The 25868-nt window shown below is 45.1% G+C and overlaps 1 protein-coding gene across 1 annotated transcript; it reads left to right on the top strand.

The window, feature by feature from the left end:
- On the top strand, positions 1 to 24956 carry LOC133622573 (keratin, type II cytoskeletal 8). Its single transcript, XM_061985406.1, has 10 exons — positions 1 to 297; positions 10135 to 10343; positions 11418 to 11478; positions 11839 to 11934; positions 12059 to 12223; positions 23622 to 23747; positions 23809 to 23952; positions 24020 to 24096; positions 24163 to 24209; positions 24375 to 24956. The coding sequence occupies exons 1-10, from the start codon at positions 1 to 3 to the stop codon at positions 24476 to 24478; spliced, it is 1326 nt and encodes a 441-aa protein (XP_061841390.1). The 3' UTR covers positions 24479 to 24956.
- The last annotated feature ends 912 nt before the right edge of the window (positions 24957 to 25868 follow it).

Genomic DNA, 25868 nt, shown 5'->3' with positions numbered 1-25868 from the left:
ATGAGCCTGAGTCGCAGCAAGAGGATCAGCTCCAGCACCTGCGTCCGCAGGCTGAGCGGCTTCGGGATGCCGCCGCCAGCCGGCTTGAGCAGTGTCTCCCTCAGCAGCAGCTCGCTGTACGCGGGCGCCAATGGCCACCTGCACGGCCCCGGGTCCCCGCTGGCCTCACTGTCGGTCAACAAGAGCTTGCTGGCCCCCCTCAACCTGGAGATCGACCCCAGCCTGTCCATGAGCCGGGCCCATGAGAAGGAGCAGATCAAGACTCTCAACAATCGCTTTGCATCCTTCATTGACAAGGTAACACTCCCGTGTCATCTACCATGTCGCCAATCTACCATGTTACCACTTTTTTTACTATTTGTACTTTTTATTCTATTTTGACGGTTGTCTTGATGTGTCAAAAAGGGTGCAGACCAGCGGTTTCAAACTGCTCTGCATTGAGGGCCCCCAAGGGCCAATAATAAATGAATTTATTATACATTTTTATCTACATTGTAAAATAAATTTTATTTTACTGTAAAAAAAAAATACAGCGTTTTATTTATTTATTTATTTTTTTACAAAATACTAGAATAAATGGAAAAACAGTACCACTATTTTCTTGTGGGGAAAAATGGCAGAATACTGTAAAATTGACAGCGTTTTTTTTTTTTTTACATTACTGATAATACAAAAACAGTACCCTGTTTATTTGGGGTTTTGTTCTGGCAACCGAACGTAAGAAAAGGGCACTTTTCCACTTACAGTAAAACAATAAAAAAAACAACCATTGATTTTACGGTAAAAAAAACTGGCAGCTCAGTCAACAGAATTTTACCATAAAAAACATTGTTAGAGTTCTTTCAATTTACAGTAATATTCTGTAAAAACACCGTAAGTTTTACTGTAAAATCTATTGTCATTTTTACAGTGTACCTAACTTGCTTTGAAATCATAAACCAAGCAGATACTGAAGTATTTGTTTGAATTTTGACAAAATGAAAATGTTTGTAAAGTATGATAATAAAATATATCATTAAAAGAGTTAATGCATGATGTACCTAATTAGAAGGTCCTGTGATGGTGTACCTAATTAGAAGGTCCTGTGATGGTGTACCTCATTAGAGATCCTGTGATGTTGTACCTAATTAGAAGGTCCTGTGATGGTGTACCTCATTAGAGATCCTGTGATGTTGTACCTAATTAGAAGGTCCTGTGATGGTGTACCTAATTAGAAGGTCCTGTGATGGTGTACCTCATTAGAAGGTCCTGTGATGTTGTACCTAATTAGAAGGTCCTGTGATGATGTACCTAATTAGACGTTCCTGTGATGATGGACCTAATTAGAAGTTCCTGTGATGATGTACCTGACTAGAGGGTCCTGTGATGGTGTACCTAATTAGAAGTTCCTGTGATGATGTACCTAACTAAAGGGTCCTGTGATGGTGTACCTAATTAGAAGAGTTAATGCATGATGTACCAATTAGAAGGTCCTGTGATGGTGTACCTAATTAGAAGGTCCAGTGATGTTGTACCTAATTAGAAGGTCCTGTGATGATGTACCTAATTAGACGTTCCTGTGATGATGGACCTCATTAGAAGGTCCTGTGATGTCGTACCTAATTAGAAGTTCCTGTGATGATGTACCTAATTAGACGTTCCTGTGATGATGGACCTAATTAGAAGTTCCTGTGATGATGTACCTGACTAGAGGGTCCTGTGATGGTGTACCTAATTAGAAGTTCCTGTGATGGTGTACCTAACTAAAGGGTCCTGTGATGGTGTACCTAATTAGAAGAGTTAATGCATGATGTACCAATTAGAAGGTCCTGTGATGGTGTACCTAATTAGAAGGTCCAGTGATGTTGTACCTAATTAGAAGGTCCAGTGATGGTGTACCTAATTAGAAGGTCTTGTGATGGTGTACGTAATTAGAAGGTCTAGTGATGGTGTACCTAATTAGAAGTTCCAGTGATGGTGTACCTAATTAGAAAGTCCTGTGATGTTGTATCTAATTAGAAGGTCCTGTGATGATGTACCTAATTAGACGTTCCTGTGATGATGGACCTAATTAGAAGGTCCTGTGATGATGTACCTAATTAGAAGTTCCTGTGATGATGTATCTAACTAGAGGGTCCTGTGATGGTGTACCTAATTAGAAGAGTTAATGCATGATGTACCAATTAGAAGGTCCTGTGATGGTGTACCTAATTAGAAGGTCCAGTGATGGTGTACCTAATTAGAAGGTTCTGTGATGGTGTACCTAATTAGAAGGTCTTGTGATGTTGTACCTAATTAGAAGGTCCAGTGATGGTGTACCTAATTAGAAGGTCCTGTGATGGTGTACCTAATTAGAAGGTCCAGTGATGGTGTACCTAATTAGAAGTTCCTGTGATGGTGTACCTCATTAGAAGGTCCTGTGATGTCGTACCTAATTAGAAGTTCCTGTGATGTTGTACCTAATTAGAAGTTCCTGTGATGGTGTACCTAATTAGAAGTTCCTGTGATGTTGTACCTAATTAGAAGTTCCTGTGATGGTGTACCTAATTAGAAGTTCCTGTGATGGTGTACCTAATTAAAAGGTCCTCTGATGATGTACCTAATTAGAAGGTCCTGTGATGATGTACCTAATTAGAGGGTCGTGTGATGGTGTACTTAATTAGAAGGTCCTGTGATGGTGTACCTAATTAGAAGTTCCAGTGAAGGTGTACCTAATTAGAAGGTCCAGTGATGGTGTACCTAATTAGAAGTTCCTGTGATGTTGTACCTAATTAGAAGGTCCTGTGATGGTGTACCTAATTAGAAGGTCCTGTGATGGTGTACCTAATTAGGAGGGTTAATGCATGGTGTACCTAATTATAAGTTATTGTGATGATGTACCTAATTCGAAGAGTGAATGCATGGTCTACCTAATTAGAAGGTCCTGTTATGGTGTACCTAATTAGAAGGTCCTGTGATGGTGTACCTCATTAGAAGGTCCAGTGATGATGATGTACCTAATTAGAAGGGGTCAATGCATGATGTACCTAATTAGAAGGGGTCAATGCATGATGTACCTAATTAGAAGGGGTCAATGCATGATATACCTAATTAGAAGGGGTCAATGCATGATGTACCTAATTAGAAGGGGTCAATGCATGATGTCACAAGTGTATGTGCCAGTTGTGGAAAGGAGCAGTCATGTGAGAGAAGGTTCTGGCTTACAGAGATCTTCCCACAGAGGAATCTGATAATGTCGGACATCAATATCCTGGGGAGTCTTTCTCACGGAGTCTGTGACATGCTGCCACAATGGCGCCATTGTTTGGCCCCTCCCACCAGTGTGGATACTTTGGAGGCCTAAATGGAGCTGCCATCTTTATCTGCAAACATTCTCCACGTGATGATCACCAGCTCCTAAGTCTTTGACTCCTGTTGGGGGAAAAGTGCACAGGGCAAGGGTCATGTGTGCAGGGGTCACTGACCTCTGACTTCTGACCTCCTCCAATGGACCCCAAATTCCCAGACAGGCTTGCAGGAAGTGGTCTGGCTTGCTGCACAGCGTGAGAGCAAGAGTGTGATCTCCACGGGTTATTGAAGCTGTCATCACTGTCCTGAGTCCAGGTTGTAACTTGACCCCCCGGCACAGGAACCTCTCTCAGGGACATCATCTGAGCAGCCTTTGTGTGTGTGTGTGTGTGTGTGTGTGTGTGTGTGTGTGTGTGTGTGTGTGTGTGTGTGTGTGAGAGTGAGCGCGTGCCTGCCTGCGTGTGTGTGTGCATGCGTGTGTGTGTGTGTGTGCGTGAGAAACTTGAACTGTGCAGATGTGACGCTCCAATGTGATCCATCATTTAAACTTTCTTCACCAAGTACCACCATCTTAACCAACATGAAAGTACAGTAGCGTAGTAGGCCTAGGTAGTGTATATAATCGGATTAAAACAATCATTTGACAGCACTGTCCCAAATAGTGGGCTCTTTTGTTAAGTTAATTTCAATTATGCAAGCAAATAATACCGTGTGATTAATCATGATTATCCCAAATTCAAAAGAGTGATTAATCTGATTAAAACAATAATCATTGGCAGCATTGGTCCAAATATTGTTTTTTTTAAGTTGATTTCAATTATGCAAGATAATAATAACCTGTAATTAATCATCCATCCATCCATCCATCCATCTTCTTCCGCTTATCCGAGGTCGGGTCACGGGGGCAGCAGCCTAAGCAGGGAAGCCCAGACTTCCCTCTCCCGAGGCGTTCCCAGGCCAGCCGGGAGAGATAGTCTTCCCAACGTGTCCTGGGTCTTCCCCGTGGCCTCCTACCGGTCGGACGTGCCCTAAACACCTCCCGAGAGAGGCGATCGGGTGGCATCCTGACCAGATGCCCGAACCACCTCATCTGGCTCCTCTCGAGTGGATGAGCAGCGGCTTTACTTTGAGCCCCCCCCCCCCCGGATGACAGAGCTTCTCACCCTATCTCTAAGGGAGAGCCCCGCCACCCGGCGGAGGAAACTCATTTCGGCCGCTTGTACCCGTGATCTTGTCCTTTCGGTCATGACCCAAAGCTCATGACCATAGGTGAGGATGGGAACGTAGATTGACCGGTAAATTGAGAGCTTTGCCTTCCGGCTCAGCTCCTTCTTCACCACAACGGATCGATACAGCGTCCGCATTACTGAAGACGCCGCATCGATCCGCCTGTCAATCTCACGATCCACTCTTCCCTCACTCGTGAACAAGACTCTGAGGTACTTGAACTCCTCCACTTGGGGCTGGGTCTCCTCCCCAACCCGGAGATGGCACTCCACCCTTTTCCGCGCGAGAACCATGGACTCGGACTTGGAGGTGCTGATTCTCATCCCAGTCGCTTCACACTCGGCTGCGAACCGATCCAGCGAGAGATGAAGATCCTGGCCAGATGAAGCCATCAGGACCACATCATCTGCAAACAGCAGAGACCTAATCCTGCAGCCACCAAACCGGATCCCCTCAACGCCTTGACTGCGCCTAGAAATTCTGTCCATAAAAGTTATGAACAGAATCGGTGACAAAGGTCAGCCTTGGCAGAGTCCAACCCTCACTGGAAACGTGTCCGACTTACTGCCGGCAATGCGGACCAAGCTCTGACACTGATCATACAGGGAGTGGACCGCCAAAATCAGACAGTCCGATACCCCATACTCTCTGAGCACTCCCCACAGGACTTCCCGAGGGACACGGTCGAATGCCTTCTCCAAGTCCACAAAGCACATGTAGACTGATTGGGCAAACTCCCATGCACCCTCAAGGACCCTGCCGAGAGTATAGAGCTGGTCCACAGTTCCACGACCAGGACGAAAACCACACTGTTCCTCCTGAATCCGAGGTTCGACTATCCGGCGTAGCCTTCTCTCCAGTACACCTAAATAGACCTTACTGAGAAGGCTGAGGAGTGTGATCCCACGATAGTTAGAACACACCCTCCAGTTCCCCTTCTTAAAGAGAGGAACCACCACCCCGGTCTGCCAATCCAGAGGTACCGCCCCCGATGTCCACGCGATGCTGCAGAGTCTTGTCAACCAAGACAGCCCCACAGCATCCAGAGCCTTAAGGAACTCCGGGCGGATGTCATCCACCCCCGGGGCCTTGCCACCGAGGAGCTTTTTAACTACCTCAGCAACCTCAGCGCCAGAAATAGAAGAGCCCACCACAGATTCCCCAGGCACTGCTTCCTCATAGGAAGATGTGTTGGTGGGATTGAGGAGGTCTTCGAAGTATTCCCTCCACCGATCCACAACATCCGCAGTCGAGGTCAGCAGAACACCATCCTCACCATACACGGTGTTGGTAGTGCACTGCTTCCCCTTCCTGAGGCGGCGGATGGTGGTCCAGAATCGCTTCGAAGCCGTCCGGAAGTCGTTTTACATGGCTTCCCCGAACTCCTCCCATGTCCGAGTTTTTTGCCTCCACAACCGCTGAAGCCGCACACCGCTTGGCCTGTCGGTACCTGTCCGCTGCCTCAGGAGCCCTATGAGCCAAAAGAACCCGATAGGACTCCTTCTTCAACTTGACGGCATCCCTCACTGCTGGTGTCCACCAACGGGTTCTAGGATTACTGCCACGACAGGCACCAATTACTTTGCGGCCACAGCTCCAATCAGCTGCATCGACAATAGAGGCGCAGAACATGGTCCACTCGGACTCAATGTCCAGCACCTCCCTCGTGACATGTTCAAAGTTCTTCCGGAGGTGGGAATTGAAACTCTCTCTGACAGGAGACTCTGTCAGACGTTCCCAGCAAACCCTCACAATGCGTTTGGGCCTGCCAGGTCTGTCCGGCATCCGCCCCCACCATCGCAGCCAACTCACCACCAGGTGGTGATCAGTAGAAAGCTCCGCCCCTCTCTTCACCCGAGTGTCCAAAACATGAGGCCGCAGATCTGATGACACAACTACAAAGTCGATCATGGAACTGCGGCCTAGGGTGTCCTGGTGCCAAGTGCACATATGGACACCCTTATGTTTGAACATGGTGTTCATTATGGACAATCTGTGACGGGCACAAAAGTCCAATAACAAAACACCACTCGGGTTCAGATCCGGGCGGCCATTCTTCCCAATCACGCCTCTCCAGGTTTCACCGTCGCTGCCAACATGAGCATTGAAGTCCCCCAGTAGAACGAGGGAATCACCCGGGGGAGCACTCTGAAGTACTCCCTCGAGCGAATCCAAAAAGGGTGGGTACTCTGAGCTGCCGCTTGGCGCGTAAGCGCAAACCACAGTCAGGACCCGTCCCCCCACCCGAAGGCGAAGGGAAGCTACCCTCTCGTCCACCGGGTTGAACTCCAACGTGCAGGCTCTGAGCCGGGGGGCAACAAGAATTGCCACCCCAGCCCGTCGCCTCTCACTGCCGGCAATGCCAGAGTGGAAGAGAGTCCAGCCCCTCTCGAGAGAACTGGTTCCAGAGCCCTTGCTGTGCGTCAAAGTGAGTCCGACTATATCTAGCCGGAACTTCTCGACCTCGCGCACTAGGTCAGGCTTCTTCCCCACCAGCGAGGTGACGTTCCACGTCCCAAGAGCTAGCTTCTGTAGCCGAGGATCTGACCGCCAAGTGCCCTGCCTTCGGCTGCCGTCCAGCTCACACTGCACCCGACCTCTATGGCCCCTGCTATGGGTGGTGAGCCCATTGGATTAATCATGATTAATCCAAATTCAAAAGTGTGATTAATCTGATTAAAACCACAATCATTGGACAGCACTTTTCCAAATGTCCGGCTCTTTTTTTAAGTTAATTTAAATCATGCAAGTTATTAACCAAATAACAATTTATAATACTAACTGAAACGTGAGATTAATCTGATTAAAAAATAATATCTTAACCGCACTAGTCCAATTATTGGGCTTTTTAAAAATTAATCTAAACTATGCAAGTTAGTAAAAACCTGTGATTAGTCATGATTAATGTAAATTTAAAAAGTGGGATTAATCATGATTATTGTAAATTCAAAAGTGTGATTAAACTGATTTAAACGGTCATGTGACAATACTTGTCCAAATATTGGGCCGTTTTTAAAGTACGCAAGCGTGTAATAATCTGTGATTAATCAAAATCCAAAAGTATGATTAATCGTGATTATTCCAAATTCAAAAGTGTGATTAATCTCATTCATACGATCACGTGACAATAATAGTCCAAGTATTGGGCCCTTTTTTAAAGTATGCAAGCATGTAATAACCTGTGATTAATCAAAATCCAAAAGTAGGATTAATCGTGATTATTCCAAATTCAAAAGTGTGATTAATCTGATTAAAACAATCATTAACAGCAGTAGTCCAATTTTTATTTTTTTAATTATGCAAGCTAATAACAATCTGTAATTAATCATGACTAATCCAAATTCCATAGTATGATTAATCTGAATAAAACAATCATTTGACAGCACACGTCAGGCTCTTTTTTAATTTAATTTAAATTATTCAAGCTATTAATAATCTATTACCAATTTATAATACAAATTAAAAAGTGAGATTAATCTGATTAAAAATTCATCTCTTACCAGCACTAGTCCAATTACTGAGTTTTTAAAAAATCAATCTAAACTATGCAAGCTCATAATAACCTGTGATTAATCATGATTAATGCAAATTCAAAAGTGTGATTACCGGTAATCTGATTCAAACGATCACGTGACAATACTAGTCCAAATATTGGGCACTTTTTTAAAAGTTGATTTAAAGTACGCAAGCGTGTAATAAGCTGTGATTAATCAAAATCCAAAAGTATGATTAATCGTGATTATTCAAAATTCAAAAGTGTGAATAATCTGATTAAAACAATCGTTGACAGCATTACCGTATTTTTCGGAGTATAAATCGCTCCGGAGTATAAGTCGCACCGGCCGAAAATACATGATAAAGAAGGAAAAAACATATATAAGTCCCACTGGAGTATGAAACGCATTTTTGGGGGAAATTTAATTGATAAAATCCAACACCAAGAATAGACATTTGAAAGGCAAATTAAAAAAATAAAGAATAGTGAACAACAGGCTGAATAAGTGTACGTTATCCATCCATCCATCCATCCATCCATTTTCTACCGCTTATTCCCTTCGGGGTCGCGGGGGCGCTGGAGCCTATCTCAGCTACAATCGGGCGGAAGGCGGGGTACACCCTGGACAAGTCGCCACCTCATCGCAGGGCCAAAAGTGTACGTTATATGATGCATAAATAACCAACTGAGAACGTGCCTGGTATGTTAACGTAACATATTATGGTAAGAGTCATTCAAATAACTATAACATATAGAACATGCTATACGTTTACCAAACAATCTGTCACTCCTGATCACTAAACCCCATGAAATTTTATACGTCTAGTCTCTTACGTGAATGAGCTAAATAATATTATTTGATATTTTACGGTAATGTGTTAATAATTTCACACATAAATCGCTCCTGAGTATAAATCGCAAACTATGAAAAAAACTGCGATTTATAGTCCGAAAAATATGGTAGTCCAAATGTCGGGCTCTTTTTTAAGTTAATTTAAATCATGCAAGCTATTAATAATCTATAACCAATTTATAATACAAATTAAAAATTGAGATTAATCTGATTAAAAAATAATCTCTTACCAGCACTAGTCCAATTACTGATCTTTTTGAATATCAATCTAAACTATGCAAGCTCGTAATAACCTGTGATTAATCATGATTAATGCAAATTTAAAAGTGTGATTAATCATGATTGATGCAAAATTCAAAAGTGTGATTAATCTGATTTAAACGATCCCGTGACAATACTAGTCCAAATTGCGGGCCCTTTTTTAAAGTTGATTTAAGGTACGCCAGCGTGTAATAACCTGTGATTAATCAAAATCCAAAAGTATTAATCAAGATTATTAAAAATTCAAGTGTGATTAATCTGATTAAAACATTGATCATTGACAGCATTAGTCCAAATATAGTTTTTTTTTAAGTTGTTTTCAATTATGCAAAATAACCTGTAATTAATCTTGATTAATCGAAATTCAAAAGTGTGATTAATCTGATTGAAACCACAATCATTGACAGCATTAGTCCAAATGTTGGGCTCTTTTTTAAGTTAATTTGAATTATGCAAGCTATTAATAATTTATTATCAATTTATAATACAAATTAAAAAGTGAGATTAATCTGATTAAAAAATAATCTTTTAACAGCACTCGTCCAATTGTTGAACTTTCAAAAAATTAATCTAAACTATGCAAGCTAGTAATAACCTGTGATTAATCATGATTAATGCAAATTCAAAAGTGTGATTAATCATGGATAATGCAAATTCAAAAGTGTGATTAATCATGATCAATGCAAAATTGAAAAGTGTGATTAATCTGATTCAAACAACCCCGTGACAATACTAGTCCAAATTGCGGGCCCTTTTTTAAAGTTTATTTAAAGTACGCAAGCGTGTAATAACCTGTGATTAATCAAAATCCAAAAGTATGATTAATCGTGATTGTTCCAAATTCAAAAGTGTGATTAATCCAATTAAAAATTAATCACTTGGGGCTCTTTTTTTTAATTATTTGAAATAATGCAAATGAGTAATACCTGTGACAAATCACGATGAATGCTGAGTGTGATTAATCTGATTAAAACCAATCATTTGACATCTAATACATCAATAATGGTTGCCCTCATGGTTCCTGCCCCAGGTCCGCTTCCTAGAGCAGCAGAATAAAATGCTGGAGACCAAGCTGGAGCTGCTTCAGGGTCAGGGGGTGGGTCGCTCCAACGTGGAGCCCCTGTTCGATGCCTACATGGCCGGCCTGAGGCGCCAGATGGACCTGGTCAACAACGACAAGTCCAAACTGGACGGAGAGCTGAGGAACATGCAGGGTCTGGTGGAGGACTACAAGCACAAGTCAGTATGACCTCCATCATTGTCTCCTACATAAAGGTCTTTTCAAGTCTGTAAACAGCTTTTGTGATAAAGTAACAAATCCAAATAGTAATACCTGAACAGGTAATCAATGCTAATTAGAAGTGATATACAAACCACAAAACCTGTGAAGTTGTCACGTTGTGTAAATGGTAAATAAAATAAAAACAGAATACAATGATTTAAAAATCCTTTTCAACTTATATTCAATTGAATGGACTGCAAAGACAAGATATTTAATGTGTTGCCAACATATGTTGCCATCCAAGCAACGTTATCATGGACGCCCCTGCTTATTTCAGTACGACAATGCCACGCCACATGTTACAACAGCGTGGCTTCATAGTAAAAGAGTGCGGGTACGAGACTGGCCTGCCTGTAGTCCAGACCTGTCTCCCATTGAAAATGTGTGGTGCATTATGAAGCCTAAAATACCACAACAGAGACCACGGACTGTTGAACAACTTAAGCTGTACATCAAGCAAGAATGGGAAATAATTCCACTTCAAAAATGTGTCTCCTCAGTTCCCAAACGTTTACTGAGTGTTAAAAGGAAAGGCCATGTAACACAGTGGTAAAAATGCCCCTGTGACAACTTTTTTGCAATGTGTTGCTGCCATTAAATTCTAAGTTTATGATTATTTGCAACAACAAAAAAAGAAGTTTCTCAGTGTGAACATTAAATATCTTGTCTTTGCAGTCTATTCAATTGAATATAAGTTGAAAATGATTTTCAAATCATTGTATTCTGTTTTTATTTACCATTTACACAACGTGACAACTTCACTGCTTTTGGGTTTTGTATGTCTCTCTCTCTCTCAATAGATAAATAGATAGATGGCTAGATGAATATATATGTGTGTTTGTATTTACAGTATGTATGCGTGATTAAAAATATTAAATGAAAATGTAAAATATGATAGATTATATGCATATAATCTTTCATATTTGACATTATTAAATTTTATATTTTTCACAATACAAAAAAAATGTATTAATAATACAAATGTAAAGATAATGAGGTCATTATTAGTGGTGTGTCTGATGTGTCCATAGATACGAGGATGAGATCAACAGGAGAAACAACCTGGAGAATGACTTTGTCCTCCTGAAGAAGGTCACTTTATACACACACACGCACACACGCACGCACGCACGCACGCACGCACGCACGCACGCACGCACGCACGCACGCACGCACGCACGCACGCACGCACGCACGCACGCACGCACGCACACACACACACACACACACACACACACACACACAGGTGTGGCCCCTATAGTTATTGTATGTCTACTTAGTTGACTCCCTCCCACATGTAACTAAAGCTGTCAAGTATTGTCACCAACAGGATCCATGAAAATAATAAGTCAAACTTTGTAAAAATGACACCTGAGATGTTTCCTCAACATGTGGACTTTGAAGCTGTGAGAAGAATAAGAGGAATGTCAGAAGTATTTTGTTTCCACCCAGGACGTGGACTCTGCCTACCTGGTGAAGGCTGACCTGGAAGACAAAGTGGGTGCTCTGACTGATGAGATCAACTTCCTGCGTAACATCTACGAGGAGGTAGAGGAAGAAGAGCAACCACTTCCTGCCTGGACTAAAGGACCTGCATGTCTTTGAAATGAGCTGTGATGTTTTCACGCCCATGATGTTGGTGCAACCACCACAACTGTTCCGTCTTCCTCAGGAGCTGCGTGAGCTGCAAGCCAGCATCCGAGACACCTCGGTGGTGGTGCAGATGGACAACAGCCGCAGCCTCAACATGGAGCACATCGTGGCCGAGGTCAAAGCTCAGTACGAGGACATCGCCACTCGCAGTCGAGAGGAGGCTGAGGCCTGGTACAAGAACAAGGTGCGTAGACCTCTATTCCTTTCCCTCTAAGGATGGACCATGTGGTGTAACATCTACATCTCCATATACATAGGTAACAACTATATCTCCATGGTAATATCTATATCTCCATATATACAGTCCTGGCTAAAAGTTGACATACACTTGTAAAGAACATAAAGTCATGGCTGTCTTGAGTTTCCAATCATTTCTACAACTCTTATTTTTTTGTGATAGAGTGATTGGAGCACATACTTGTTGGTCACAAAAATAATTCATGAAGTTTGGTTCTTTTATGAATTTATTATGGGTCTACTGAAAATGTGAGCAAATCTGCTGGGTCAAAAGTATACATACAGCAATGTTAATATTTGCTTACATGTCCCTTGGCAAGTTTCACTGCAATAAGGCGCTTTTGGTAGCCATCCACAAGCTTCTGCTTGAATTTTTGACAACTCCTCTTGACAAAATTGGTGCAGTTCAGCTAAATTGGTTGGTTTTCTGACATGGACTTGTTTCTTCAGCATTGTCCACACGTTTAAGTCAGGACTTTGGGAAGGCCGTTCTAAAACCTTAATCCTAGCCTGATTTAGCCATTCCTTTACCACTTGTGACGTGTGTTTGGGGTCATTGTCCTGTTGGAACACCCAACTGCGCCCAAGACCCAACCTCCGGGCTGATGATTTTAGGTTTCCTGAATTTGGAGGTAATCCTCCTTTTTCATTGTCCCATTTACTCTCTGTAAAGCACCAATTCCATTGGCAGCAAAACAGACCCAGAGCATAATACTACCACCACCATGCTTGACGGTAGGTTTGGTGTTCCTGGGATTAAAGGCCTCACCTTTTCTCCTCCAAACATATTGCTGGGTATTGTGACCAAACAGCTCAATTTTTGTTTCATCTGACATCACATGGACAAAGATAAGACCTTCTGAAGGAAAGTTCTGTGGTCAGATGAAACAAAAATTGAGCTGTTTGGCCTACCGTCAAGCATGGTGGTGGTAGTATTATTCTCTGGGCCTGTTTTGCTGCCAATGACCCCAAACACACGTCAAAAGTGGTAAAGGAATGGCTAAATCAGGCGAGAATTAAGGTTTTAGAATGGCTTTCCCAAAGTCCTGACTTAAACGTGTGGACAATGCTGAAGAAACAAGTCCATGTCGGAAAACCAACACATTTAGCTGAACTGCACCAATTTTGTCAAGAGGAGTGGTCAAAAATTCAAGCAGAAGCTTGCCAGAAGCTTGTGGATGTCTACCAAAAGCGCCTTATTGCAGTGAAACTTGCCAAGGGACATGTAAGCAAACATTAACATTGCTGTATGTATACTTTTGACCCAGCAGATTTGCTCACATTTTCAGTAGACCCATAATAAATTCATAAAAGAACCAAACTTCATGAATGTTTTTTGTGGCCAACAAGTATGTGCTCCAATCACTCTATCACAAAAAAATAAGAGTTGTAGAAATGATTGGAAACTCAAGACAGCCATGACATTATGTTCTTTACAAGTGTATGTCCACTTTTGAACACAACTGTGTGAGCATTAAATGACTTAATTTTTTATCATAATTATCATTCGTCAAAAACAAGGGATGGTGGAGTAACAATATGCAATCCATCCATCCATCCATCTTCTCCCCGTGTCCTGGGTCTTCCCCATGGTCCCCCACCGGTCAGACGTGCCCTAAACACCTTCCCTGGGAGGCGTCCAAGAGGCATCCAGACCAGATGCCTGAATCCCCTCATCTGGCTCCTCTCCATGTGGAGGATCAGCGGCTTTACTCTGATCTCCTCCTGAATGACAGAACTTTTCACCCTCTCTCAGGGAGAGACCCGCCCCCCCGACAGAGGAAACTTGTACCCTTGATCTAGTCCTTAAGGTCATGACCTTAGGTGAGGATGGGAACGGAGATGACCAGTAAATGGAGAGCTTATTGGTCAACAGGTCAATTGAGAGCCCGCCACATTATTTACGTGGCCTACCAGCTCATTTTATGTGATTCGCCACATTATTTTGTTGCCTGTCACTTTATTTACGTGGCCTACCAGCTCATTTTATGTGATTCGCCACATTATTTTGTTGCCTGCCACATTATTTATGTGGCCTGCCAAGGCATCTTATGTGATTCGCCACATTTTTTGTTGCCTGCCACATTATTTTATGTGGCCTGTCAGGTCATTTAATGTGATTGGCCACACTTTATTGTGGCCCGCCACATTATTTTGTTGCCTGCCACATTATTTAAGTGGCCTACCAAGTCATTTTATGTGATTTGCCACATTTTAATGCCTGCCACATTATTTATGTGGTCTGCCAAGTCACTTTATGTGATTTGCCACATTATTTAGTGGCCAACTAGGTCATTTTATGTGATTCACCACATTATTTTGTTGCCTGACATATTATTTTGTTGCATGTCACTTTATTTATGTGGCCTACCAAGTCTTTTTATGTGATTTGCCACATTATTTTGTTGCATGTCACATATTTATGTGATTCGTCACATTATTTTGTTGCATGTCACGTTATTTCTGTGGCCTACCAGGTTATTGTATGGGATTTGCCACATCTTGTTGCCTGCCACATAACTTTTTTACGTGGCCTACCATGTCATTTTATGTGATTTGCCACATTATTTTGTTGCCTGCCACCGTATTTTTTACTTGGCCTACCAGGTCATTTTATGTGATTTGCCACATTATTTTGTCGCCTGCCACCTTATTTTTTACTTGGCCTACCAGGTAATTTTATGTGATTTGCCACATTATTTTGTCGCCTACCACTTTATTTTTATGTGGCCTACCATATCATTTTATGTGATTTGCCACATTATTTTGTCGCCTGCCACAGTATTTTTTATGTGGCCTACCAGATCATTTTATGTGATTTGCCACATTTTGTAGCCTGCCACATTATTTTTTATGTGGCCTACCAGGTCATTTTATGTGATTTGCCACATTATTCATGTGGCCTACAAGGTCATTTTATGTGATTTGCCACATTATTTTGTCGCCTGCCACATTATTTTTTAGGTGGCCTACCAGGTCATTTTATGTGATTTGCCACATTATTTTGTTGCCTGCCACTTTATTTTTTATGTGGCCCACCAGGTCATTTTATGTAATTCGCCACATTATTTATGTGGCCTATCAGGTCATTTTAAGTGATTCGCCATGTTATTTTGTTGCCTGCCACATTATTTTTTATGTGGCCTATCAGGTCATTTTATGTGATTCACCACATTATTTTGTTAGATTCCACATTGTTTATGTGGCCTGCCAGGTAATTTTTTGTGATTGGCCACGTTATTTAGTTGCCTTTCACTTTATTTTACGTGGCCTGCCAGGTCATTTTATGTGATTCACCACATTATTTTGTTGCCTGCCACATTATTTTTAAGTGGACTACCAGGTCATTATATTTGATTTTCCACATAATTTTTTATGTGATCTACCAAGTCATTTTATGTGATTCGCCACATTATTTTGTTGCCTGTCACATTGTTTACGTGGCCTGCTACTATATTTTACGTGGGGTGCCACATCATTTTATGTGATTCGCCACATTATTTTGTTCCACATTGTTTTAAATTGGCCTGCCAAATCATTTTAAATGATTCGCCACATTATTTTGTTGCCTGCCACATTATTTTATGTGGCCTGTCACTATATTTTAATTGGCCTGCCATGTAATTTTATGTTATTCGCCACATTATTTTGTTGCCTGACACATTTTTTTAATTTGGCCTGCCAAATCATTTTAAGTGCTTCGCCACATTATTTTGTTACATGCCACATTATTTACGTAATTTATGTGGCCTTCCAGATCATGTGACGTGGTCCGCCATTTTGTAGTGCATGCAGTTCCTCATGTTTTCCACTTAAATATGATCTGATCATGCAAGAAGATATTTTTGAAAGATAGTGGTTAAATATCTGCTCGTCACTTTGAGGACTTAAAGCGGGGTTTGCATTAAGGTGTTGGTAGAGATCTCCTCATAAAAAAGAGTGGCCTGTACACCTGGTGTAAGGAGGCAGTTGTAGTGACCTGTGCACCTGGTGTAAGGAGACAGTTGTAGTGACCTGTGCACCTGGTGTAAGGAGGTAGTTGTAGTGGCCTGTGCACCTGGAGTAAGGAGACAGTTATCGTGGCCTGTCCACCTGGTGTAAGGAGGTAGTTGTATTGGCCTGTGCACCTGGTGTGAGGAGGTAGTTGTAGTGGCCTGTGCACCTGGTGTAAGGAGGCAGTTGTAGTGGCCTGTGCACCTGGTGTAAGGAGGTAGTTATAGTGGCCTGTGCACCTGGTGTGAGGAGGTAGATGTAATGGCCTGTGCACCTGGTGTAAGGAGGCAGTTGTAGTGGCCTGTGCACCTGGTGTAAGGAGGCAGTTGTATTGGCCTGTGCACCTGGTGTAAGGAGGTAGTTGTAGTGGCCTGTGCACCTGGTGTAAGGAGGCAGTTGTAGTGGCCTGTGCACCTGGTGTAAGGAAGTAGTTGTAGTGGCCTGTGCACCTGGTGTAAGGAGGTAGTTGTATTGGCCTGTGCACCTGGAGTAAGGAGACAGTTGTATTGGCCTGTGCACTTGGTGTAAGGAGGTAGTTGTAGTGGCCTGTGCACCTGGTGTAAGGAAGTAGTTGTAGTAGCCTGTGCACCTGGTGTAGGAGACAGTTGTAGTGGACTGTGCACCTGGTGTAAGGAGGTAGTTGCAGTGCCCTGTGCACCTGGTGTAAGGAGGTAGTTGTATGGCCTGTGCACCTGGTGTAAGGAGGTAGTTGTAGTGGCCTGTGCACCTGGTGTAAGGAGGTAGTTGTAGTGGCCTGTGCACCTGGTATAAGGAGGTAGTTGTAGTGGCCTGTGCACCTGGTGTAAGGAGGCAGTTGTAGTGGCCTGTGCACCTGGTGTAAGGAGGTAGTTATAGTGGCCTGTGCACCTGGTGTAAGGAGGCAGTTGTAGTGGCCTGTGCACCTGGTGTAAGGAGGCAGTTGTAGTGGCCTGTGCACCTGGTGTAAGGAAGTAGTTGTAGTGGCCTGTGCATCTGGTGTAAGGAGGTAGTTGTATTGGCCTGTGCACTTGGTGTAAGGAGGTAGTTGTACTGGCCTGTGCACCTGGTGTAAGGAAGTAGTTGTAGTGGCCTGTGCACCTGGTGTAGGAGACAGTTGTAGTGGCCTGTGCACCTGGTGTAAGGAGGTAGTTGTAGTGGCCTGTGCACCTGGTGTAAGGAAGTAGTTGTAGTGGCCTGTGCATCTGGTGTAAGGAGGTAGTTGTATTGGCCTGTGCACTTGGTGTAAGGAGGTAGTTGTAGTGGCCTGTGCACCTGGTGTAAGGAAGTAGTTGTAGTGGCCTGTGCACCTGGTGTAGGAGACAGTTGTAGTGGCCTGTGCACCTGGTGTAAGGAGGTAGTTGCAGTGCCCTGTGCACCTGGTGTAAGGAGGTAGTTGTATGGCCTGTGCACCTGGTGTAAGGAGGTAGTTGTATTGGCCTGTGCACCTGGTGTAAGGAGGTAGTTGTAGTGGCCTGTGCAGCTGGTATAAGGAGGTAGTTGTATTGGACTGTGCACCTGGTGTAAGGAGACAGTTGTAGTGGCCTGTGCACCTGGTGTAAGGAGACACTTGTATTGGCCTGTGCACCTGATGTAAGGAGGTAGTTGTAGTGACCTGTGCACCTGGTGTAAGGAGGTAGTTGTATTGGCCTGTGCACCTGGTGTAAGGAGACAGTTGTAGTGGCCTGTGCACCTGGTGTAAGGAGACAGTTGTAGTGCCCTGTGCACCTGGTGTAAGGAGGTAGTTATAGTGGCCTGTGCACCTGGTGTTAGGAGGTAGATGTAATGGCCTGTGCACCTGGTGTAAGGAGACAGTTGTAGTGGCCTGTGCATCTGGTGTAAGGAGGTAGTTGTATTGGCCTGTGCACCTGGTGTAAGGAAGTAGTTGTAGTGGCCTGTGCACCTGGTGTAGGAGACAGTTGTAGTCGCCTGTGCACCTGGTGTAAGGAGGTAGTTGCAGTGCCCTGTGCACCTGGTGTAAGGAGGTAGTTGTATGGCCTGTGCACCTGGTGTAAGGAGGTAGTTGTAGTAGCCTGTGCACCTGGTGTAAGGAGGTAGTTGTATGGCCTGTGCACCTGGTGTAAGGAGGTAGTTGTTGTGGCCTTTGCACCTGGTGTAAGGACGTAGTTGTAGTGGCCTGTGCACCTTGTGTAAGGATGTAGTTGTATTGGACTGTGCACCTGGTGTAAGGAGGTAGTTGCAGTGCCCTGTGCACCTGGTGTAAGGAGGTAGTTGTATGGCCTGTGCACCTGGTGTAAGGAGGTAGTTGTATTGGCCTGTGCACCTGGTGTAAGGAGGTAGTTGTAGTGGCCTGTGCAGCTGGTATAAGGAGGTAGTTGTATTGGACTGTGCACCTGGTGTAAGGAGACAGTTGTAGTGGCCTGTGCACCTGGTGTAAGGAGACACTTGTATTGGCCTGTGCACCTGATGTAAGGAGGTAGTTGTAGTGACCTGTGCACCTGGTGTAAGGAGGTAGTTGTATTGGCCTGTGCACCTGGTGTAAGGAGACAGTTTTAGTGGCCTGTGCACCTGGTGTAAGGAGACAGTTGTAGTGGCCTGTGCACCTGGTGTAAGGAGGTAGTTATAGTGGCCTGTGCACCTGGTGTGAGGAGGTAGATGTAATGGCCTGTGCACCTGGTGTAAAGAGACAGTTGTAGTGGCCTGTGCACCTGGTGTAAGGAGACAGTTGTATTGGCCTGTGCACCTGGTGTAAGGAGGTAGTTGTAGTGGCCTGTGCACCTGGTGTAAGGAGGCAGTTGTAGTGGCCTGTGCATCTGGTGTAAGGAGGTAGTTGTAGTGGCCTGTGCACTTGGTGTAAGGAGGTAGTTGTTCTGGCCTGTGCACCTGGTGTAAGGAAGTAGTTGTAGTGGCCTGTGCACCTGGTGTAGGAGACAGTTGTAGTCGCCTGTGCACCTGGTGTAAGGAGGTAGTTGCAGTGCCCTGTGCACCTGGTGTAAGGAGGTAGTTGTATGGCCTGTGCACCTGGTGTAAGGAGGTAGTTGTAGTGGCCTGTGCACCTGGTGTAAGGAGGCAGTTGTAGTGGCCTGTGCACCTGGTGTAAGGAAGTAGTTGTAGTGGCCTGTGCATCTGGTGTAAGGAGGTAGTTGTATTGGCCTGTGCACTTGGTGTAAGGAGGTAGTTGTACTGGCCTGTGCACCTGGTGTAAGGAAGTAGTTGTAGTGGCCTGTGCACCTGGTGTAGGAGACAGTTGTAGTCGCCTGTGCACCTGGTGTAAGGAGGTAGTTGCAGTGCCCTGTGCACCTGGTGTAAGGAGGTAGTTGTATGGCCTGTGCACCTGGTGTAAGGAGGTAGTTGTAATGGCCTGTGCACCTGGTGTAAGGAGGTAGTTGTAGTGGCCTGTGCATCTGGTATAAGGAGGTAGTTGTATTGGACTGTGCACCTGGTGTAAGGAGACAGTTGTAGTGGCCTGTGCACCTGGTGTAAGGAGACACTTGTATTGGCCTGTGCACCTGATGTAAGGAGGTAGTTGTAGTGGCTTGTGCACCTGGTGTAAGGAGACAGTTGTAGTGGCCTGTGCACCTGGTGTAAGGAGGTAGTTATAGTGGCCTGTGCACCTGGTGTGAGGAGGTAGTTGTAGTGGCCTGTGCACCTGGTGTAAGGAGGCAGTTGTAGTGGCCTGTGCACCTGGAGTAAGGAGACACTTGTATTGGCCTGTGCACCTGATGTAAGGAGGTAGTTGTAGTGGCTTGTGCACCTGGTGTAAGGAGACAGTTGTAGTGGCCTGTGCACCTGGTGTAAGGAGGTAGTTATAGTGGCCTGTGCACCTGGTGTGAGGAGGTAGTTGTATGGCCTGTGCACCTGGTGTAAGGAGGTAGTTGTTGTGGCCTGTGCACCTGGTGTAAGGAGGTAGTTGTAGTGGCCTGTGCACCTTGTGTAAGGATGTAGTTGTATTGGCCTGTGCACCTGGTGTAAGGAGGTAGTTGTAGTGGCCTGTGCACCTGGTGTAAGGAGGCAGTTGTAGTGGCCTGTGCACCTGGTGTAAGGAGGCAGTTGTAGTGGCCTGTGCACCTGGTGTAAGGAGGCAGTTGTAGTGGCCTGTGCACCTGGTGTAAGGAAGTAGTTGTAGTGGCTTGTGCATCTGGTGTAAGGAGGTAGTTGTAATGGCCTGTGCACTTGGTGTAAGGAGGTAGTTGTACTGGCCTGTGCACCTGGTGTAAGGAAGTAGTTGTAGTGGCCTGTGCACCTGGTGTAGGAGACAGTTGTAGTCGCCTGTGCACCTGGTGTAAGGAGGTAGTTGCAGTGCCCTGTGCACCTGGTGTAAGGAGGTAGTTGTATGGCCTGTGCACCTGGTGTAAGGAGGTAGTTGTATGGCCTGTGCACCTGGTGTAAGGAGGTAGTTGTTGTGGCCTTTGCACCTGGTGTAAGGAGGTAGTTGTAGTGGCCTGTGCACCTTGTGTAAGGATGTAGTTGTATTGGACTGTGCACCTGGTGTAAGGAGACAGTTGTAGTGGCCTGTGCACCTGGTGTAAGGAGACAGTTGTATTGGCCTGTGCACCTGGTGTAAGGAGGTAGTTGTGGTGGCCTGTGCAACTGGTGTAAGGAGGCAGTTGTAGTGGCCTGTGCACCTGGTTTAAGGAGGCAGTTGTAGTGGCCTGTGCACCTGGTGTAAGGAGGCAGTTGTAGTGGCCTGTGCACCTGGTGTAAGGAGGCAGTTGTAGTGGCCTGTGCACCTGGTGTAAGGAAGTAGTTGTAGTGGCCTGTGCATCTGGTGTAAGGAGGTAGTTGCATTGGCCTGTGCACTTGGTGTAAGGAGGTAGTTGTTCTGGCCTGTGCACCTGGTGTAAGGAAGTAGTTGTAGTGGCCTGTGCACCTGGTGTGAGGAGGTAGTTGTAGTGGCCTGTGCACCTGGTGTAAGGAGACAGTTGTACTGGCCTGTGCACCTGGTGTAAGGAGGTAGTTGTATGGCCTGTGCACCTGGTGTAAGGAGGTAGTTGTTGTGGCCTGTGCACCTGGTGTAAGGAGGTAGTTGTAGTGGCCTGTGCACCTTGTGTAAGGATGTAGTTGTATTGGACTGTGCACCTGGTGTAAGGAGACAGTTGTAGTGGCCTGTGCACCTGGTGTAAGGAGACAGTTGTATTGGCCTGTGCACCTGGTGTAAGGAGGTAGTTGTAGTGGCCTGTGCACCTTGTGTAAGGATGTAGTTGTATTGGACTGTGCACCTGGTGTAAGGAGACAGTTGTAGTGGCCTGTGCACCTGGTGTAAGGAGACAGTTGTATTGGCCTGTGCACCTGGTGTAAGGAAGTAGTTGTATTGGCCTGTGCACCTGGTGTAAGGAGGTAGTTGTAGTGGCCTGTGCACCTGGTGTAAGGAGGTAGTTGTATTGACCTGTGAACCTGGTGTAAGGAGACAGTTGTAGTGGCCTGTGCACCTGGTGTAAGGAGACAGTTGTATTGGCCTGTGCACCTGGTGTAAGGAGGTAGTTGTATTGGCCTGTGCACCTGGTGTAAGGAGGTAGTTGTAGTGGCCTGTGCACCTGGTGTAAGGAGGTAGTTGTAGTGGCCTGTGCACCTTGTGTAAGGATGTAGTTGTATTGGACTGTGCACCTGGTGTAAGGAGACAGTTGTAGTGGCCTGTGCACCTGGTGTAAGGAGACAGTTGTATTGGCCTGTGCACCTGGTGTAAGGAGGTAGTTGTAGTGGCCTGTGCACCTTGTGTAAGGATGTAGTTGTATTGGACTGTGCACCTGGTGTAAGGAGACAGTTGTAGTGGCCTGTGCACCTGGTGTAAGGAGACAGTTGTATTGGCCTGTGCACCTGGTGTAAGGAGGTAGTTGTAGTGGCCTGTGCACCTTGTGTAAGGATGTAGTTGTATTGGACTGTGCACCTGGTGTAAGGAGACAGTTGTAGTGGCCTGTGCACCTGGTGTAAGGAGACAGTTGTATTGGCCTGTGCACCTGGTGTAAGGAGGTAGTTGTATTGGCCTGTGCACCTGGTGTAAGGAGGTAGTTGTAGTGGCCTATGCACCTGGTGTAAGGAGGTAGTTGTATTGACCTGTGAACCTGGTGTAAGGAGACAGTTGTAGTGGCCTGTGCACCTGGTGTAAGGAGACAGTTGTATTGGCCTGTGCACCTGGTGTAAGGAGGTAGTTGTATTGGCCTGTGCACCTGGTGTAAGGAGGTAGTTGTAGTGGCCTGTGCACCTGGTGTAAGGAGGTAGTTGTAGTGGCCTGTGCACTTGGTGTAAGGAGGTAGTTGTAGTGGCCTGTGCACCTTGTGTAAGGATGTAGTTGTATTGGACTGTGCACCTGGTGTAAGGAGACAGTTGTAGTGGCCTGTGCACCTGGTGTAAGGAGACAGTTGTATTGGCCTGTGCACCTGGTGTAAGGAAGTAGTTGTATTGGCCTGTGCACCTGGTGTAAGGAGGTAGTTGTAGTGGCCTGTGCACCTGGTGTAAGGAGGTAGTTGTATTGACCTGTGAACCTGGTGTAAGGAGACAGTTGTAGTGGCCTGTGCACCTGGTGTAAGGAGACAGTTGTATTGGCCTGTGCACCTGGTGTAAGGAGGTAGTTGTATTGGCCTGTGCACCTGGTGTAAGGAGGTAGTTGTAGTGGCCTGTGCACCTGGTGTAAGGAGGTAGTTGTAGTGGCCTGTGCACCTTGTGTAAGGATGTAGTTGTATTGGACTGTGCACCTGGTGTAAGGAGACAGTTGTAGTGGCCTGTGCACCTGGTGTAAGGAGACAGTTGTATTGGCCTGTGCACCTGGTGTAAGGAGGTAGTTGTAGTGGCCTGTGCACCTTGTGTAAGGATGTAGTTGTATTGGACTGTGCACCTGGTGTAAGGAGACAGTTGTAGTGGCCTGTGCACCTGGTGTAAGGAGACAGTTGTATTGGCCTGTGCACCTGGTGTAAGGAGGTAGTTGTAGTGGCCTGTGCACCTTGTGTAAGGATGTAGTTGTATTGGACTGTGCACCTGGTGTAAGGAGACAGTTGTAGTGGCCTGTGCACCTGGTGTAAGGAGACAGTTGTATTGGCCTGTGCACCTGGTGTAAGGAGGTAGTTGTATTGGCCTGTGCACCTGGTGTAAGGAGGTAGTTGTAGTGGCCTATGCACCTGGTGTAAGGAGGTAGTTGTATTGACCTGTGAACCTGGTGTAAGGAGACAGTTGTAGTGGCCTGTGCACCTGGTGTAAGGAGACAGTTGTATTGGCCTGTGCACCTGGTGTAAGGAGGTAGTTGTATTGGCCTGTGCACCTGGTGTAAGGAGGTAGTTGTAGTGGCCTGTGCACCTGGTGTAAGGAGGTAGTTGTAGTGGCCTGTGCACTTGGTGTAAGGAGGTAGTTGTATTGACCTGTGAACCTGGTGTAAGGAGACAGTTGTAGTGGCCTGTGCACCCGGTGTGAGGAGTCTGTTTCTGCAGTTTGCACAGATGTCAGTGCAAGCCAGCCAGTACGGAGACGAACTACGTGCGGTGAAGGGAGAAGTGGGCGAGGTCAACCGACTCATCGCTCGCCTGCAGAGCGAGATGGAGGCGCTCAAAGCTCAGGTACCAGCTCCGCGTCTCCCGTCAGGACTTCCATCTTGACCAGGTCTTGTGTCCCGCCCAGCGCGGCGGCCTGGAGAACCAGCTGAGCGAGGCGGAGGAGCGTGGCGAAATGGCTGTGAAGGAGGCCAAAGCCCGCACCCGAGACCTGGAGGACGCCCTGCAGCGGGCCAAGCAGGACATGGCCCGGCAGCTGAGGGAGTACCAGGTACCAGACCAGACTTAGTCCAGGTCCACTTTGGGTCTTCACATCTATTCAAACTCTTCACCCGTAGGACCTGATGAACCTCAAACTGGCTCTGGACATCGAGATCGCCACCTACAGGAAGCTGCTGGAAGGCGAGGAGGACAGGTGAGGGGAGTGGGGGGCTCTCATCGTGACCTTTGACCCTATTAACGTGTGCTTATGCTCGCTCAGACTAGGACAGCAGTCCATTCTCAACATCCAGGCCGTCTCCAGCTCCAGTAAGTCACATGGCTCTGTTGCCACGGTAACCACAGCATATGTGTCCTCGTTGTTGACATCCTGCTAGGTGACAGGAACCCTTTATCCAGATCTGCACCAAAATGAAATACCGACACCCTCTGGAGCAAACATGTCTGACGCTTCTTCTTCTTCTTCCTCTCCAGGCAGCAGAAGTTCCAACAGCTACCACCAGGTCAGCTCTCCCACTCCCAAGCTGCTCATCAAGACCACCGAGACCCGAGACCAGAGCAGATACAACACACACTAATCCGTGTGTGTGTGTGTGTGTGTGTGTGTGTGTGTGTGTGTGTGTGTGTGTGTGTGTGTGTGTTGTCATGCACCAAACACCTGTGTGTGTGTGTATGTGTGTGTGTGTGTGTTGTGATGTTTAATAGAATAGTAAATTGGGTGTCAAACAAGAACAACCTTTATTTACTTTTCCCACCTCGTGTTTACTCTTTCTAATGAATTTCCTTTATTGCGCAATTAGGAAGAAAAAAACTCATCATTTAATCATTTTAATGGAACAGTCGAGATTAGCCAAAGAACATTTTAAACAAAAATCATATAATGATAATAATACAGAAAAATTGAGGAAAATAGACCAAAAAAAAGTGTTATTAAAAAAAAAAAAACAGACAAGTGCAAATGTAACCAATATTTTGGCATGATATATTTGTGATGTTAGATTTTTTTTATTTTAATCGCCTTAACCTAAAATCCACTATATATCTACCATTGATCAACTGTACCTGTCTTTATTAGCATCAAATTGTGACTAACTTGTATAACAAACCTGCATATAATTTATTGTTCTGTTGTGTTAGCGTACTTAATCATCTCACATCAGTGATTGTTTAGTCCTAATGACACACTGTGTTTAATGATGTTCCTACTTGTCTTTGAAGCATAATAAAATTACTTAAGCAAAGTGTGTGTTTTTAATACTATTGATTGGAGGCTAATGTGTTGTTCTATTTTACGTTTGTAAGTGGCCTACCAAGTCTTTTTATGTGATCCGCCACATTATTTTGATGCCTGCCACATTATTTAAGTGGCCTACCAAGTCATTTTATGTGATTCGCCACATTTTGTTGCCTGCCACCTTATTTATGTGGCCTACTAAGTCATTTTATGTGATTCGCCACATTATTTTGTTGCCTGCCACATTATTTACGTCGCCTACCAGCTCATTTTATGTGATTCGCCACATTATTTTGTTGCCTGCCACATTATTTATGTGGCCTGCCAAGGCATCTTGTGTGATTCGCCACATTATTTTGTTGCCTGACACATTATTTTTAAGTGACCTGCCCGGTCATTTTATGTGATTCGCCACATTATTTTGTTGCCTGCCACATTGTTTAAGTGGCCTACCAAGTCATTTTATGTGATTTGCCCCATTTTGATGCCTGCCACAATATTTATGTGGTCTGCCAAATCATTTTATGTGATAGGCCACATTATTTATGTGGCCCACCAGGTCATTTTATGTGATTCGCCACATTATTTTGTTGCCTGACATATTATTTTGTTGCCTGCCACATTATTTATGTGGCCTACCAACTCATTTTTTGTGATTCGCCACATTATTTTGTTGCATGTCACATTATTTATGTGGCCTACCAAGTCATTTTATGTGATTTGCCACATTATTT

This window comes from Nerophis lumbriciformis, linkage group LG23 (assembly GCF_033978685.3).
Source record: "Nerophis lumbriciformis linkage group LG23, RoL_Nlum_v2.1, whole genome shotgun sequence".
Lineage (NCBI taxonomy): Eukaryota > Metazoa > Chordata > Actinopteri > Syngnathiformes > Syngnathidae > Nerophis > Nerophis lumbriciformis.
This window is presented reverse-complemented; position numbering and strand designations above follow the sequence as displayed.

Excerpts from the sequence above, each read along its gene's own strand:
- LOC133622573 (XM_061985406.1), top strand. The coding sequence starts at position 1 with ATGAGCCTGAGTCGCAGCAAGAGGATCAGCTCCAGCACCTGCGTCCGC. Across the intron at positions 10,344-11,417 it reads GTGGAGGACTACAAGCACAA|ATACGAGGATGAGATCAACA; the intron begins GTCAGTATGACC and ends ATGTGTCCATAG. Across the intron at positions 23,748-23,808 it reads TGGAGGCGCTCAAAGCTCAG|CGCGGCGGCCTGGAGAACCA; the intron begins GTACCAGCTCCG and ends TGTCCCGCCCAG.